At 40.0% G+C, this 18380-nt stretch overlaps 1 protein-coding gene across 1 annotated transcript; it reads right to left on the bottom strand.

Annotated features, from left to right (window-relative positions):
* Positions 1-4157: 4157 nt before the first annotated feature.
* oxtrl (oxytocin receptor like) lies at positions 4158-15893 on the bottom strand. The gene is made up of 3 exons (XM_017697764.2): positions 15793-15893; positions 14252-15310; positions 4158-5254 (listed from the first exon to the last, which is right to left on the bottom strand). The coding sequence occupies exons 2-3, from the start codon at positions 15150-15152 to the stop codon at positions 5028-5030; spliced, it is 1128 nt and encodes a 375-aa protein (XP_017553253.1). The 5' UTR covers positions 15153-15310; positions 15793-15893; the 3' UTR covers positions 4158-5027.
* Positions 15894-18380: the final 2487 nt, after the last annotated feature.

Raw genomic sequence — 18380 nt, 5'->3', positions numbered from 1 at the left:
TGCAGAGGTTGAAGAAGAGGGAGGTCAGCCTGTCAGTGCTCAGACCATAAGCTGCACAATGCATCAACTCGGTCTGCATGGCCATCATCCCAGAAGGAAGCCACTTCTGAAGCTCACGCACAAGAAAGCCTGCAAACAGTTTGCTGAAAACAAGCAGTCCAAGAACATGGATTACTGGAACCATGACAAGACCAAGATAAACTTGTTTGGCTCAGATGGTGTCCAGCATGTGGGGTGGCACCCTAGCGAGGAGTACCAAGACAATTATCTCTTGCCTACAGTCAAGCATGGTGGTGGTAGCATCATGCACTGGAGAGCTGCAGTTCATTAAGGGAAACATGAATTCTGACATGTGCTGTGACATTCTGAAGCAGAGCATGATCTCCTCCCTCCAGAAACTGTGCCGCATGGCAGATTTCCAACTTGATAACAACCCCAATCACACCTCCAAGATGACAACTGCCTTGCTGAAGGTAAAGGTGATGGACTGGCCAAGTACGTCTCTAGACCTAAACCCAACTGAGCACTTGTGGGGCATCCTCAAGCGGAAGGAGGAGGAGCGCAATGTGTCTAACATCCACCAGCTCCGTGATGTCATCATGGAGGAGTGGAAGAGGATTCCAGTAGCAACCTGTGCAGCTCTGGTGAATTCCATGCCCAAGAGGGTTAAAGCAGTACTAGATAATAATGGTGGTCACGCAAAATATTGACACTTTGAGCACAATTTGGACATATTCACTGTGAGGTGTACTCACTTGTGTTGCCAGCTATTTAGACATTAAAGGCTGTGTGTTGAGTTCTTTTCAGAGGACAGTAAATCTGTACTGCTATATAAGCTGTACACTGACTACTCTAATTTATATCCAAGTTTCTAAGTTATATTCAATATAGAAATTATAGTGTTGTCCCAGGAAAAGATACAATAAAATATTTGCAGAAATGTGAGGGGTGTACTCACTTTTGTGAGATACTGTACGCTGCGTCCTCTGTGAGCTACATTATGAAGTAAGCTGTGTGATGGTAAGATAAGGTAACCATCACATATGAGTCAGTTGTAAGTTTATCATGCTGACTAACTTCTTTTTACATCTGAATACATGCATGTATTGTAAGTTACCTTATACAGAGTCACCTGGCTCCCTTTCAAATCATTAGACTCTTGTGTAGGCTGTAGTGAACGCAACCTAAATGAACAACTTCTATGGTTGAATAACATCTAATGTTGTGCACTGAAAATGTGATGATTTAATTTACTTGATTCAAATACATCATTTCCTCATGAATGACCAAAAACGTGTCACATCAACACAGTTTTTCTTTCAGTTTACTTTCAGCAGAAGTATTTATGTAATATTTTTTTCATGTGAAAGATGGACAGATTTAGTAATGTTACAGAGAAAAACCTCTATAGGTGGTTGATCATTCACTGTAGTAGCTCCCAAAGTATGGATTACTTTCCTCAAGCCTATTCATAACATCTCCTCTCTTTCTTTATTTAAATCTCTGTTAAAGACTTGTTTTCACTATGTTATCATTATTCTGCTTGTGTTTGAATGTTATACCTGTAATGTCCCTTTATTGTGTACTTTCTGTTTATTGTGTTCACGTGATGTTCTTTGATTGTAAAGCATCCTTGAGCATGGGAAAGCCACTGTATAAATAAAAGTGATGATGATGAAGGCATCAATTCAAATGCCATTTTAATATAGTAATGTTACTTTTTCCTACCCCAATAAAATCTCTGTGTCTTACCTGTCCATTCCATTGTAAAATAACAGAGTATATAATATGTCAAGGAATCACATCTGGCAATCTGAGGGATGAGTCTACATAATATAGTGTATTAGTGTTCTGACCCTTCTTTCTGTAAAAAGTTGTCTGCGCATGTACACACAGAACTTTGTCATTTAAAGAAATCAAAGAGAAAAGCTCTTCCATATGAAATTACTTTATCTATTTGTTCAGTGATTTGTTGTTATTTGACCATTAAAATCTCATTTAAAAGCTCATTTTTCCCCTGGAGTGTACATATTAGATTATGAGGTATGTTATGTGTTTAGAGAGCCATGTGCGGGCCTGGTCACTCTCTATCCCGAATATCAGTGAGAGATACCACTGTCTTTACCAAAACCTCAACATCTTTATCATAGTTAACAGCTCAATCTCTTATATGATACCCATTAAAGATGAATGGATGGAAATTTAATTCCTTATTCTTTTGTGCATCTACAATGTCTGTAAATAAATGTGTAGTTAAAATAAAGTGTTTTTACTTCACTTTTTACTTCATAACTGTGTCGACTGTTATAATGCATAGAGCTTTGCATCATCTGTACCTCACATCTTGCATGATTCATTTAGCATGTGTTGGGAAATGATATATCATATCTTAGACATTTTTAAGGATTATGTTATGATCTATTTAAACACAAAGCATTCAATAAGATGGTAATAAGCTAAATATATACAAAATCATTATGTGTAGTGTACTTTCTATTAGGTGGTGGCTGTCCCAAACCTTAACACCCTATATTTAACCTCTTAACAACCTTAACAATAGTTCAAATACATTTTTATTTTTTCTTTACAATGTTGATTTAAAAAATATATATATATATTTATTTATTTATTTATGTTTTTATTTATTTTATTTTTTTAAAGCTGTTCCACATTTTTATGTCGCTACTGAAACAAAGATTTTTAGTCCATAGGCAGAGCCTTATTTAGCCACACCCCTGCATTTTAGAATAGGAAGTAAGACTGCATCCCTGTGTCTCATGACCACATTGTGAGCAGTAAGATCTTATTGTTTTGGATTAAAAGTCCCAAAGTCTCTAAATAGGTCTGTAACATTTCAAATCTGCCTTTCGTGTAGTGTTTGTTTGGTAGTGTAGACCCGGTCATAACATTTCAAAACAATATTTCAGTACAATCTCATTTTTGATTAAATATATTTCTCTCACAGTTATAAGGCACACACACAAGAACACATTTTTGATGTTCTGTTTATGCTATTATTTATATACACGTTGTGATACAATGTGCATTTATGTGAAAATGATGCAGAATATGTGTACATTCAGCTAGAAATGGGCAGGAAAGTACGAATGATGATGACACTAATTCAGCTACAAATGCAGAGGACAGCTGAGAAAAGTGACAAGGGACAGAAGGGATGGCACGACTCCACTAGAGTCAGTTTTCCTGGTCAAAGTGCCCTGGTTATGACCCATCAGTGACTTGCAGAATAACGCAGAGTGAGCGCTGTGTCGAAAGTAAGTCATTCAGTCATTCACAAACAGCATCTCCCCACTGTCTCAGTATGAGTGCCTGTAGTCCAGTGCAAAAACAAACCTCTCTCACTGTAGTTACGCATGATCCAAACACGGACTTTATGTAATATAAGGTGTTCAGGTGGTGTGGGGCATTGGTATTTGTCCATTTTCCACATGGTGTGTGCGGCTGTTCATAGAGCTTCAAATCATGTTCTGTAATCTTAGCACATGCCCCATAACTTACAACAGTCAGCTGCATCTGTATGATTCCCACATACCTAATTTCAGCAGGTTTCCTTGTATTCAGAAAACAACTGAAAACCTCCTGACCTAAAATAGAAGCTATTGGGCAGTGGCTGAATTCTGTGAATGAACATTTGAAATAGCTGACCATATAACACATCTCTAACAATGAAGGTCTTACCATGAGACAGACATCAAAGAAAGTCTTACCAAGGCTGATCTTCTGACGTTTTATCCCACAATTCCATAATTTTCTGTTGTGGATGCACCATCAGGCATTACTATGTTGGTAATACATTACCACAAATTCTCCCTTGTAGAAAGGTAATCCCATCTTTAGAAGACCAAACTATACATATGTATGACTTCATTTATTAATACACTGACTGAAGAATTAATGAAAGTGTTCTACAAAAGTATGTTTCTCATAAATCCAGCAACTGTCCAATGGCTTCTATTATAGGTGCGTTTCAATGGATTTTCTGTTCTTTCCTAAATGAAAGAAAGCATATGGAAATTATTATTCATGGTCAGTGATGTTACAGTTGTATGCAAATATATTAACAACCCTGGTCAAACGGCATCTTTTGTTGGTTTTCTAAGATAACACATTTGCCACAGGGAGCAAACCTAATGGCATTTTTCTGCACATTTTATTTTATTTGCTGGGTTTCACATAGAGGTGAGCAATATGGCAAAAATCATGATACTTCAATATATTTTGACGATACACAATATGTCAGTTGGAACAGAGAAAAAAGAACCAGCAGTGGGAAATTTTTAAATATACTAGCAGAAACTGTGAACACAAAGATGTTTATTCAATATTTGCATGCTGTGTTGCACGAAATCCAGTTAAACTGCAGCTGGTAAATGTTCTACAAATACAGACTATATCCACAATATAACCAGGAAAGCATACTGCATGGTATTGTGACATACTTTATCACAGTAACGATATTTTTGTCATATTGCCCAGCCCAAGTTTAACATATTGGAACTTAATAAAACATAACATATAGAAAATGTGCCATTACATTTGCACAGACCACTCATTTCATTTTTTTTTTCCCCAATATGTTAAATTAAACAAATAAACATTAACTGTGCATTAGAATGTGCAGAAGTGTGTTCTCTGTAGCGGACGTGGGACTTATTTTCATTTAAAAAATTTACGCAAAGCATGTCATATTACAAAGGGCACCCAAACTTTTGCATATGACTATATACTACAAATTAGATAGAGATCAAGATATTTCACAGAAGAATACCGTTACACTACCATTTGCCTCCATCTTATACTGTTCAGCTCTGTCCATGTGAATGTTAGATCCTCTTGTTAGAGTATGGAGTCCATGACTCGAGCTTGTTCCATAGTGGCCTGAAGCCTCTACAGATCCTCTCTAGATTATCCATTTGTGGATATGAGCCCTCACTTTGAAGCCTCGGTCTTGACCTCGGTGTTGGTCCTCCTCTTTCCTCCCTGCAGTGTAAAACCTGTGTGATGTGTCATGTAGTGGTGGTCTGAGTCAAGCTCCTCTGACTGCAGGTGCTCTTCATTACCATGGCGCCTGATTGGCTCTTTGGATTCTGCTGCTCCCCACAGCCACAGTGTAGTGCCATCATGCAGCTCCGCATCAAGTCACGGAACAAGTGACCAGCAAAGAACATATAGATCCAGGGGTTACAGCAGCTGTTCAGGCTAGCCAGCAGCATGGCAATAATGAAGGCCATTGCTAGAACAAAGGAGATAATGAAACAAGTTTAGTTTAGTACACACTGCATTTACTCTGGAATGTGTGCTACTATGCACTGCTACGTGAGGATACACTACGTTCTGGACATCTACTTTCAGGTGATGTAGAGGATGCACTTCTAAACCAACCTATGTAAATTCAATCTATACAGTCTGAGATTTGTAATATAATTTGCAGGGGATTTGACTAGTTTGTACAAGATAAAGTAAAATAAAATTGACAAATTACCACACACTGCAAAAAATGACAGCATGGCACGTGGAGTAATATTAAATGCAGTCAATAGAGAGATTTTTTTTTTCTTTGCAGAATTGAACTGTCATGATGTTGTGTCATATGGAAAGTGGCACTCAATAACAATAACAACTGTCATGTCCATTTGCAGGTTCTGCAACTACATTACTGTGAGGGACAAGATCACTATTACCAAGAAACCAGTGAATTCAGCAAATTACAGAAGATCCTTAATTCCAGGATTATTAGTCACGCCTATAGAAATTATGGACATTGCAAATTCATACTGGCACATTATGCATTGTGTCACAATCTTATGGAGCTTGTCAGTGGATTCCCTCATGGATCTTTTTTAGCAATTTTTTAGCAACTTAAAATTCTAGGCTCATTAACATACTAAGGCTTTGCTCAGTAACTATAGGGACTTTAATGAAAGCTGCCTGCGCTGTTAAATAAAAGAACCTCTCCAGATAAAATCAACCAAGCTCCAATAGGATTTTAAAATACCATGTATTATGTGCCATTATACTTTGTAGATGAGGACCTACACATCTTGGAAGGCTGGAATCCTGTTTAATTTTCCTGCTCAAACACACCTGATTCTTCTCATCAGTTAGTTACCAAGTTAAGTTGGTTTGTTAAAGCAGAAAACTCATTAAATTGTGCTGGACTTTGGCACTTGAGGTCCTCAAAGACCTCTGCTTTCCAGTTTTCTAAATTTGTGTAACACCTTTCTACTGTAGAACAATGTGCTAAAAGCCATTCAGTTCGATATTGACCCTCTTCTACCTCTACCTTACTGTCTCTTGGTATCACCAAACTAAAGATGTTTCAATGTTTCATATCTAAAATCTGCTAAAAGCAGAGCTACCCTTATTCCCCTATGCAAACATCTCTCTCTCTCTCCCTCTCACTCTCACTCACTCACACACCCTTTTTTCAAGGGCAAATGCTATTTTCATGGCCCTGTAGTCTTTCCCAACCCTGCCTGGCTTCAGATTGCTATCTGATGGAGCATGTTCAGAGAAAATATCTGCAGGCTAAACACTCAGTATTAGAGAAAAACAGATATCCAAACCCATTGTGTTGCACTGGATGTATGAGGTAGTGCAATTTGCATTCAGCAACCGACTTTTTGTTGTTCAAATCACATCTCACATTGGCATCTACAAAAACAATGGGTGTAAACATTCAAAGCAGTATGTTCTCAGAACAGCATGACCACCATAACCATTGTATGTAAATGACATAGTCCTACTAGAAACTGGAGATCAGAATAAATTTCTGCAGGATGTTAAAATAGTCAGAATATAGAGTGCTACTACAGAGAACACATAATAAAGGTGCTTTATAGAGACAGAGTCAAAAGTGCATTAGGAAAGTTACAGTGGCTGTCCTCTGGAAAAAGAGTTAAAACTTTCCTTTAAATTTCCTGCTAAAATCATAGCTATTCTAAAATTAGTCAAATGTGTCATTATACTTTGTGAGAATCATAAAATTTCATGCCTTTGTTAACCTGAAATGACCAAAAACAGAAATAATTATTCAAGAACACACACTATATTTCCAAAAGTATTCACTCACCCATCCAAATCATTGAATTCAGGTGTTCCAATCACTTCCATGGCCACAGGTGTATAAAACCAAGCACCAAGGCCTGCAGACTGCTTCTACAAACATTAGTGAAAGAATGGGTTGCTCTTAGGAGCTCAGTGAATTCCTGCGTGGTACTGTGATAGGATGCCACCTGTGCAACAAGTCCAGTTGTGAAATTTCCTCACTACTAAATATTCCACAGTCAACTGTCAGTGGTATTATAACAAAGTGAAAGCGATTGGGAACGACAGCAACTCAGCCACGAAGTGGTAGGCCAAGTAAAATGACAGAGCGGGGTCATTGGATGCTGAAGCGCATAGTGTGCAGAGGTCGGCAACTTTCTGCAGAGTCAATCGCTACAAACCTCCAAACTTCATGTGGCCTTCAGATTAGCTCAAAAACTTTGTAGAGAGCTTCATGGAATGACTTTCCAAGGCCGAGCAGCTGCATCCAAGCCTTACATCACCAAGCGCAATGCAAAGCGTCGAATGCAGTGGTGTAAAGCGCTGACACTGGACTCTAGAGTAGTGGAGACGTGTTCTCTGGAGTGAGGAATCACGCTTCTCCATCTGGCAATCTGATGGATGAGTTTGGGTTTGCCAGTTGCCAGGAGAACAGTAATTGTCTGAGTGCGTTATGCCAAGTATAAAGTTTGGTGGAGGGGGGATTATGGTGTGGGTTTGTTTTTCAGGAGTTGGGTTCGGCCCCTTAGTTCCAGTGAAAGGAACTCTTAATGCTTCCACAGACCAAGAAATTTTGGACAATATCATGCTCCCAACTTTGTGGGAACAGTTTGCAGAGGGCCTCTTCCTGTTCCAACATGACTGCGCACCAGTGCACAAAGCAGGCACATAAAGACATGGATGAGCGAGTTTAGAGTGGAAGAAATTGACTGGCCTGCACAGAGTCCTGACCTCAACCTGATAGAACACCTTTGGGATGAGTTAGAGCAGAGACTGTGAGCCAGGCCTTCTCGTCCAACATCAGTGTCTGACCTCACATATACGCTACTGGAAGAATGGTCAAAAATTCCCACAAACACACTCCTAAATCTTGTGGAAAGCCTTCCCAGAAGAGTTGAAGCTGTTATTGCTGCAAAGGGTGGGCCGACATCATATTAAACCGTATGGATTAAGAATGGGACCTTACTCAATTTCATATACGTGTGAAGGCAGATGAGCGAATACTTTTGGCAATATAGTGTATGAACTATAGCCTTAAAATAATAAAAGAGATACTTTAAAAAGGTCAGACTAGACTAGATTTGTGCATATTAATCAGCTAGTGTGAAAAGTTTGAAGCTCTGTTATGAAAGAAGACATTTTAAGACAGTGTGACCGATCTCAAAACTGCAATGTTTAGGAATTTCTTTTTAAGATTATGCAGTTAGACCAGTGTTCTTTCATTGTGAAGAGCTTTGACAGCTCTCTCAAAACCGTTTCATATTTCACTGTAAAAAGACTGCATAATTGGTTTACATGTTTAAATAACTGTGAAGTTTGTAAAAGCTTGCTGATTAATTTCATACATAGAAACATAGTTTAGTCTGTTCAGCTTTTAATAAGAAAAGATCTGAAAGCTCCTATTTTAAAATTGGCTGGTTTGTTAAGGTGTCATTATTTTAACGTTTTTCTGTCCCCACCTATCATTGAGAAAAACGCTCAGCTAGTTCAGCGACCCATCCTGATACCACATTTCACTATGAAATATGCCACAGTACAGGAAATTCTGATTCACACTAACTTAAGAAAATAGAGAGAAAATAACTACGAGAATAAGAACAAGCTTTCAGTTTCTAACCAGTCAAATTCATGCGTGGGGCCTCATACTTGTTTACTCAAGTGAACAATCAGTGAACAGGCTGAAATGCCAGTGATATCATTCCATAAGAACATCCAACAAATAAATCAAACAGGGTTGGTCTGAATATACCTGGGATATATACTGAGAGCAGTTTGGCAGTGCCCATAACACACACACACACACACACACACATATGTCCACATACACTGCTAGTGTTCCTTTTCACCTCCCTAGGGTGCAGGCCACATCACTCAGCACAGCCACTTCGCAAACTCACTCAAGAATGATGACATCTGGAACCCTTTTAAAATCATGGAGCCGGAATCCCTTAAGGAAATCATATTTTTCTTCTTGCCCTTTTGTAGATAAAGTCCAGATAAAGTTTTCCTTTGCCATTTAGCTCAATCAAAACAATTCTGCAAGAAAAAAAAGGAAATCTGGGAACAGGGGGGAGCAGATGTGGCAGTGGTCACGTAACTGGATGAGGAGTAAGGAAATGTATTCTGATAACAATACATTGGTCATTTGTCTACTGTCCAGAGGCACTACCATATGTTTCCTCCGCCAAGGCTCCAAAATTCACTTGATTGTTTCACAGCCCCATTTGAACTAAACTTTCACTTAATTTCTTTCATATGGGTGCTGTGAAGAAACAATTTCTTATTTGCATTTTTAGTTCATTAAGAATTTTCAACAACATTCGGTGTCCTTAAAGGGGAATTCCACCAATTTTTCTAAATATCTGACTAATTCAGTCCTTGAGGTGGAAACAGAGTCATTCAAAGTGGTTTAACATGAAATGATTCATTGTACAGATTTTTTTTACAGTAGTGGTGACAGCAGGAACCAGAGGTCATGATATCTACAACACAAATATAGCCATTTTATTTACTATCCAAAACCACAAGTGAACCTACATGTCTTCCAAGTTTTATATAGAATGTTGATATTGGTAAAATAAATCTGGGGGAAAAAAAAGGTTTCTTTGCAGACTATTTTGTCTTACAACACTCTGCATGTATCCCTCCACCATGAAAAGATTCAAATACATGCATTCAAATTTAGTTTAAGCCAAACCTTTATCACAGAACTATCATAAAATAGTGTCTCAGACATTAGAGAGTGTGCTATAACCATTTCATCTAATAACTCTCGGTGAGGGAGCTTTTAGAGGTGGCCATCTGGTTCCAATCACCAGCACTGTGAGCAATTCTGACTCGGCAAGTTTCTCTAGAACAGAGCATTTCACACCAAACCACTCTAAATGAATTTGTTTACAGCTTAACCATTTAATCATGTGGAATTTTTAGAAAAATCGGTGGAATTCCCTTTTGAAAAGTCCCCTTTTACCGTTTTTTGTGATAAATGCTTGCTTAAGTTCTAAGTACTGGTTTTAAGTGCTAAAACCTAACTCATATTTACTTCTTCTGTATTTGAATTACTTACTGTTGATAATTATTCTCAATGACTTATGTGTCCTTACGTGTCATTTTAAACAGCCACCATCCAAAACTAAAAGTAAATATTATGGCAAAACGTTATTGTCCCGCTAATCATGTTTCAGATTTTTTCAGATAACCTTGTCATACCTTTAGAACAATCTCATAATAAATATACAAGACCATATATAAGATTTTTCACTCGTCAATATATAATTTTTTGTAGGATTGAAATTTCAAAGCCCAGATGTTCACATTGGTGTTATGTTACAGGCTGAATACTCAATAACAATAACAACATGGTGCACAGCAGGTTCTGTTACTGCATTCCTATATGGTTAATTGGAACAAGATTGCTATTAATATCCCACAAATTACAGAAGATCATTAATTCCAGAAATACTGTGTGATTTTGTACAGTTTTGTAATCCATATAATTCATTAAGCAGATGACTTCTCACAAGCATGAGTTAACCCTAAACAGGTGGATTCTCTGATTCCAGGCTTTTGGCAATCAAGAGTCGACTCCAAAGCTTTGACCTGAGTTCCAGAGGGTGGAAATAATAAAAGTACAATAAGATCTCCAAAAAACCTTTCTAAGGTCAAATCTGTCATAAAGTTAATCTGACATCTTCACTACAGATCAGTTAAGGTAGACAGGCAGAACGTTAAGCTCATATGTCAAAATCCCTTATCATTTATAATATAAGCTTTAACGGTACATTATGAATGTTTTTAGTATTGTTATTTTAATTTTGCTGGATTCTTCCTATGTCTTGATTTTTGGAATCAAGAATAAAAAAAAACACTGTGTGGAATCAATTCTGGGAATCAACTTTGTCGATTCCCATCCTTTGGAATAAGAAACTGAATCAACTCCATACTAATCAAGGAAAAAAGACAAAAGAAGAAGAAAGCAAGCTATTTTTATATGTAAGGTAATCAGCTTAGCGAGGTAATGCCATTAGTAGCCTACAGTAAACTGAACTAAATCCATTAGATGATTTTTAATGGATAAACCAGATTGAAATGTATGTGCTCAATATTCCACGAAAGCACCATAAAACAAATAAAACACCAGCAAAATAATTAGAACGTTCTACAACAATATACTTCAATTTCCTCTCTACTTTTTTTTTTGCTCTATTTCTTTCTGAAATTGTTAAATTATGGGTGGGAATGGGGGACCGAATTATCTCTAAATCACATGGCCTCTCTTGTTCAGGCCCGGCCGGCTGTATTATCACGCAAAATCTCCTGACAAATTACGGCATGCTATTACACAGAAATGACACTCTTCAGGATGTTGCCAGGATGAAGAAGAAGCCCTTTGATCTCATGCTACATTTACTTCAGAGGGCCCGGGGTGCTTTGAACTCTGATACTGAGGCCCCCTCACTTCCACACTACTTTTCTCTCTATCTTCCTCAGAGGTTTATTTTCAGGCTTAAGTAGCAACAGCCTCGAGCAGCCTGGAGTTAGCCTAGCATGTTTACACAGTCTAATGCAGCTGTCTTTGAAGCCTCAGTCTGAAATTACCCAAGCAGAGCTGTGCCTAGTCCAGGACTAGCTGAGATTACAGAGCTCATGGTAAACAAACATGCCTAAACAGCGGAGGTGTTAAACCTATTTTTTTTTCTTTCTTTTACTACAAAAAAGGGCAGAAGACTCCAGCAGCTCCTGACTGAGCGCATGTGTATACTTGTACATATGTATGTTTGAGAGAATGACAGAGGCAGAGAGGAGACAGAGAATTAAGGTTGTTTTCCTTTTTTCTCCTGTTCTTGATGGCAATTTATGCGCATTTTGAACAAGACCACCTTAGCCTGTTAAGGTTGCTTTAAGGGGGATTCCACTGTTTTTTTTTTGTTGTTGTTCTGCACAATTAAATCATACAGTTAAGTGAAAGCTGTCGCATGAAATGATAACATATATTTGGTGTTGCCATATATATATATATATATATATATATATATATATATATATATATATATATGGTATATTGTGCCACATCTCTCTACTCATTACTATGCACTGTCATTTTATTTATACATCCAGAAATACTGCACAAATATTAACATGTTATCATTTCTTTCAGTTCATTTACTGGATGTGAAATACACCACTACATTGTCACCTGCAAAATATATGTATATATACATGCTATTTTACTTTTTTTTGTACTGCACATTGTTTTAGCATTTTAGCATTGTTTTGCTCTTTACTGTACTTTGTGCTGCTGTGATAGATGACTTTCCCTCTGGCATTAATAAAAATGATCTATATATCTATACACACTATATATACATACTATTTAGATTTTTTTAACTAGATAGATAGATAGATAGATAGATAGATAGATAGATAGATAGATAGATAGATAGATAGATAGATAGATAGATAGAATGGCTTTGTTTGTGTAGACATCTTGCTCCAATCACCACCGCTGTGAAGGAATCTGAGTCGGCAAGTTTCTCTACGGCGCACAATTTCACATCAACTCAGAATTATCCATCTTACATATCAATAAATTAATAATGCATAAACGTTTGGCTAAAAATTGGCACAGTCCCCCTTTCAGAAACAAAGACTGGCTTCTACTCCATTGAAGATCCAAAGTATGTTAGCAGGACAACCTCCAACATAATGAATGAGGAACATAATCGCTGCACTGCGCAAACATGTGTCCTCCGTGACAGAGCTGACATGAAGCTGTTACAGCTTTTTACTTCAGCTTCTACCTGGTGGCTCAGGCCATCATGCTGCCTAAACGCTCCAAACACAAGCATGAAAAGTGTTACATGCGCTGACCATGAAACTATCATGATTTAAACAGCAGTTCAGATTACTGGAAACATCTACCTTGTCCTTCCACGCACTGACCTCTGTACGAGCCAGACTTATCTTACAGGCACACTATATAGATGTAGCCATTCTGTTGTCCTGCACAATTTGTCATACACACTAGATCATTCAATACAGGTCACGCTGTTACCCAGAAATGTTGTGGGTGGTGGACCATTCGCAACACAGCAGTGATACTGACAAGACAGTGTGTGTGGTGCTGGTAAAGATATATCAAACACAGAGGTGTATCAGAAGTTTTTCCAAACATCAGAGTCACTGCTGGGTTGAAAACATCCACATATCCAGCCAAGAGTGGTTCACTGATGAAGAGCTGGAGAACAGGTTCCCCACCCTGGACCTGGAGTACCCCCTGCCCTGCACATTTTTGTGTTTGCCTTATTTAAGACACCAACGTTAACTTGGGAAGGGCTAGTTGAATTGGGTGTATTAGTGGGAGGGTAAACACTAAAATGTGCAGGGCAGGGGGTCCTCCAGGACCAGAGCTGGGAACCATTGAGCTAGAAGATGCCAAACCAGTTGCTCATGGTAACAGACTACAGTCTCAAACTGTCCACCACCAAGGTGGACCCACAAACTAGGGGTTTCTAATAGTGTGAATAGTGAGCATGTCTGATATCTCAAGTTACTACTTCTCTAGCGCAGAGTTCCTCAAATTTGGACCTTGAAACCAGATTCCAGGCCTGGATTTTAAGACATTATTTGGCCACTCAGTTACACCAGTAGTCCAGGCAACTGTTTACAAAAGACCTGGATTAAAGTTTGGATTTGAAGACTTTGGCTCTAATGCTGTGCTTTTCAGCACATTTACTCAGGGACCCCCAGATGCTCAATACTTCTGCTGTACTCCAGCTTCCAGCACACCTGTAGCTGGTATGCAGACCTTGGTTGCTGGGTTTAGCCGGGAGAAGAAAAATGCTGACCACCTGAGGCTTCCTGAGCAGGAACGAACCCTTGCTCTACTGTCCGGGTCTGCCGGCCCCTAATGTGAGTGCACAGACATCCTTCTCCTCCCTCTAAAGCCTGTGCCATGTTTTACCCTCTCTGGGTGCCATTGGGTCCCACGCAGCCCACATCTGCACGAAAAAGAAGGGCGTCCAGCACACGATGTAGGCCAGCACGATCACGAACGTCATCTTCACCGTCCTCATTTTGGCTTCGGAGATGAGGCGCACGCTGCTTACGCGCGCGAGCGCCCCAGCACCAGCGCCTGCGCCGTTTTCGGCGCCGTTAGTCGCGCGCCTGTCACGTCCGGTCTTAAGCCGAAAGTTCTGCCACACCTTCCAGCTGATGAGGCCGTAGCACACGCTGAGCACCGTCACCGGGATGACGTAGACGGCCAGGCTGATCCACGTCACGTAGGCCTTGGCGCCCCACGGCTGCACGAAGTCGCCCCAGCAGTCGTACACGCCGTCGCCCACCTCCTTGAGCGAGAAGATGCAGGCCTGCGGGGCGCTCAGCACGAGACTCAGCGCCCACGAGGCCAGCACGTAGGTGCGCTCGGCGCGGTGGTGGCGGAGCGCGCGCAGCGGCCGCCACACCGCCAGGCAGCGGTCCACGGACATTAGCACGAGCACGTAGGTGGAGGCGAACATGCCCACCACCTGCAGGTACTTGACGAGGCGGCAGAGCGCGTCCGGCCCGTAGAAACGGAACGTGATGTCCCAGATGAGCTGCGGCAGCACCTGGAACACGGCCACCACCAGGTCCGCGATGCTCAGGTGCTTCATGAAGAAGTGCATGCGCGACGTGCCGCGTTTGCGCGCGCCCGCCACCGCCACCGCCGCTAGCACGCACGCGTTGCCCGCCAGCGCCAGCAGCAGCACGAGCACGAGCACGGCCACCTCTACTTTGGCCACGTCCTCGTCGCGCTTTAGCGGGTTCGGCGCGCGGCTCGCGTTGCGCGATACGTTCAGTGCCCACGAGCCCGGGCTCTCCATGGCGCGCGTAAAGGCGCACTGCGGTCGGCTGGTAATCAAGCGGTCATTGGAGGTGTGTGTCCTGTCACTGTCCCTTTTTTTCTTGATCGCATTTTTGGATGAACGGTGCTGGGTGGGCACTCCGGGGCAAAGAGCAGCGCGCGAGCTTCAGGGCGTTTCTGGAGTTATAACAGAATGAAAAGGCAAGTTAGATCAGGTCTTTAGCCGCTTCAGATCACATGGAACAAGTAAGATCAGTGCGGGTTATAGACCCTGCATCGAAAATAAAACTAGACAATGTTTTCAATCACCCACAAAAAACGGCTTTATTATAGTTATTATTACTATAAATAGCATTTCCTCATTAAACGCTCTAGTGAGTGTATTAGTGTTATAGTGTTACCTGTTATTCCTCAGAAAACCTGGATCCACGCTACAGCCAACGAAAGGCTTTGTTTGTTTAGCAATAAGTGCATTTTGGATAAATCAATTAACCAATAAACAAGCTAATAAACAAATAAACATACAAACACTGGCTACAAAACAACAGAGTCTGAGGAAACAGATGTGTTTAAACGTGGTTTGCAGTGTTTAGTCGACCATAAATGATTGTCCCCTAAAGTATTAAACATCCCAGATTTCTGTGCCTGAGCTCTCTTACCTAAAGCTTCAGCACTGTAAGTCCAGCCTCTGTCCGTGTTCAGCGCTCTGGTGTCCCTCTGCGCTTCCCTCTGTCTCTGAGAGCTTCAAGTGTCCCGCAGCTTTATGTGTGTGTGTGTGTGTGTGTGTGTGTGTTGGGTGGGTGGGTTTGAGCGAGACGCTGCACAGGCACTTTTCCAACACTGGATGGCAGTGCATGGCGCTCGCTTTCTTAAGAAGGCACTGAATTACTTAAGAAGCTCTCAAGCGGAGTGGGAGTTCTAGATAACATTATATATTATATAATTAATATTAGCACATTAGCACATTGTCTGACAATCTGAAGAACTCGTTCATGATGCAAATAAACCTTTAATCAGTCGAGTGTTCCTTGAGTGTTCATGCTTCTGTATAGTAGAATTTTCATTACTGAGGAACCCATGACGAGCCATCATTTTAAGAGTGTATAAAAGGTTATTTCTTAAAAATCTTCTGCATTTCCTTTTGTTTTCAGTATGTCCTCTTCATTCTTCTTACACAAGCTCATTAAATAAGCTTAAATGAGTTGATTTAGCCATCCATAAGGAACATTCATAAACTTGTAATACACATTACATAAGTTCCATATAATAGCTCGAGATAATGAGTGTATTATCAACTAACTTATTGGCAACCTATCATCAACTTACTGCGGCCAACAAGACACAAATACTTCACTTGTGTACTGCTGTGACGCACGTCTGAGTGGTGAGTGGAAATGGGTGAGGGCCCGTTTAAAATTCAAACAGTTCTGCGGACAGATGTATTTAAGATTATAGAGTCTCACGTTCCACCAAGTTCATGGTTAACTTGTCTGGCCTGTGAGCTATCTGACATGTCATCAGTCATATCTGGTATTGCTGTTTGAAATTTTACAGTTACACTCTAGAGCTAATTTTTACTACACAGTCTATTCAAATAAAAGTTAACTTACTTTTACTGGTGAAGTTGCCGGTTATGCTGTGTAGAATTTGAAAGTTTACTGGCTCCTTCCCTTTTCCTTTTTGTGTGTCCTCCAGAAACTTTTCCATTGTGTTGTACACATTTGTAAAATGCAGCTCATATGTTTAGTGATGGGTCTTTTTAGCCACCATATTTATCTTCATTGCAAAGTTTTTTTTACGATTAATTGTTTGAATCTGACTAATTCTATTGTTTTTTTGCAGGCCAGATTAAAGAGGAATCCCTCAAGTTTCAAAATCACTGCATAATTAAATGATTAAGCCGTAAACAAAGTCATTAGAGTGGTTTGATGAAATTCGCTATTCTGGACTTGCAGAATTGTTCACAGTGGTGGTGATAGGACACAGACTTCTGAAGAGTTCAATACATCTAAATGCTCCCTTACAGAAAACTGTTACATGACATGGTTACAAATACATGAGATGGTTTGACAGAGAAATACATGCAGAGTGTTGGAAGGCAAAATAGTAAAAAATAACTTTTGCATCATCAACATTACGTATAAAAACTCAGAAGCACATAGAAGTTCACCGATGGTCTCTTTAAAAGAGTCCGTAAGTTTCTCTACACTGAACAGTTTTCCATAAAACCACGCTGAATGACTTTGTTTATGTCTGAACAATTGAGTAATGCTAAAATATAAAAATAATGGTGGCATTCCCCTCTAAGGTCCTTATGTTGAATGTTAGGTTGTGCAGGTACAAACATTCTCAGATCTGGCTATTGAATATTAATAACACACTCCTTTCATTTCTGCATCATCTCATTCCCTGTTATTTTCAACCTCTCGTTCTTCTCCATTTTCACTCTTCTCCTTCTCACCTCCCCCTGTTTTTCACCAGAATGTCCCTCATGACTTACTGCACCAGCAGCTTTATGTGCATTTGCACTTGCTTTCTCAGTAGAAGCGAAAGGCCCTCTGGGTGAATATCAATGAGCTGTTCTGGAGGTCGGGTTTTCCGATAAGGGACTCAGAACGCTACAGAATGATTCATAACCCTGATCTGAATGCTGTACCCTGGTTTCAGGAATTTCTGAACAATCTCTGAATACACTACAGGTATTGTGCACTTTGGATGGTCCGCCTGGTTTGGCTATACTGATTTTGTTTAGAGTAATTGCTGTGTTGGTCTCAGTTGTAAGGGTCTTCAGGTGAACAGAGGGGTGGCGAGTACAGAGTGTACAGAGTACAGAGAGCACAGTAGAAATTATGAGAGATTGATTATGTTTTTTCCAGTTGGATTCATAAAGGTGCACACCTGAGACTTATTAGGCACTAAGGCACATAATTGGCACTAACACTGTGCCTTGAGTAGCAATCCAGGAGCAAAGAATTGACATATAGACATTTGTTTTGGGACAGCTGGAGGATTTGGCTTCCCTATGGTGTATCTTTTGTTTTACATGTGCGTGTGTATGTCTCAGAGCGGTATATGGTTAATTCTCTCGCACTGCTTCAAAGTCAGAGCTCAAAACACATTTTGTGCTTTTAACTGACTTGGACTTTAGACTAATATGCATTTGCTTTGAGTGACTGTACATGATAATTGTTTCACTATTATTTTAGCAAATTTTGTGCATAAGTCAAAAGCACTACTCAGTACATGA

Source organism: Pygocentrus nattereri, chromosome 26 (genome assembly GCF_015220715.1).
Source record: "Pygocentrus nattereri isolate fPygNat1 chromosome 26, fPygNat1.pri, whole genome shotgun sequence".
NCBI lineage: Eukaryota > Metazoa > Chordata > Actinopteri > Characiformes > Serrasalmidae > Pygocentrus > Pygocentrus nattereri.
The sequence above is the reverse complement of the archived record's forward strand: the minus strand, read 5'-3'. Positions and strand labels throughout refer to the sequence as shown.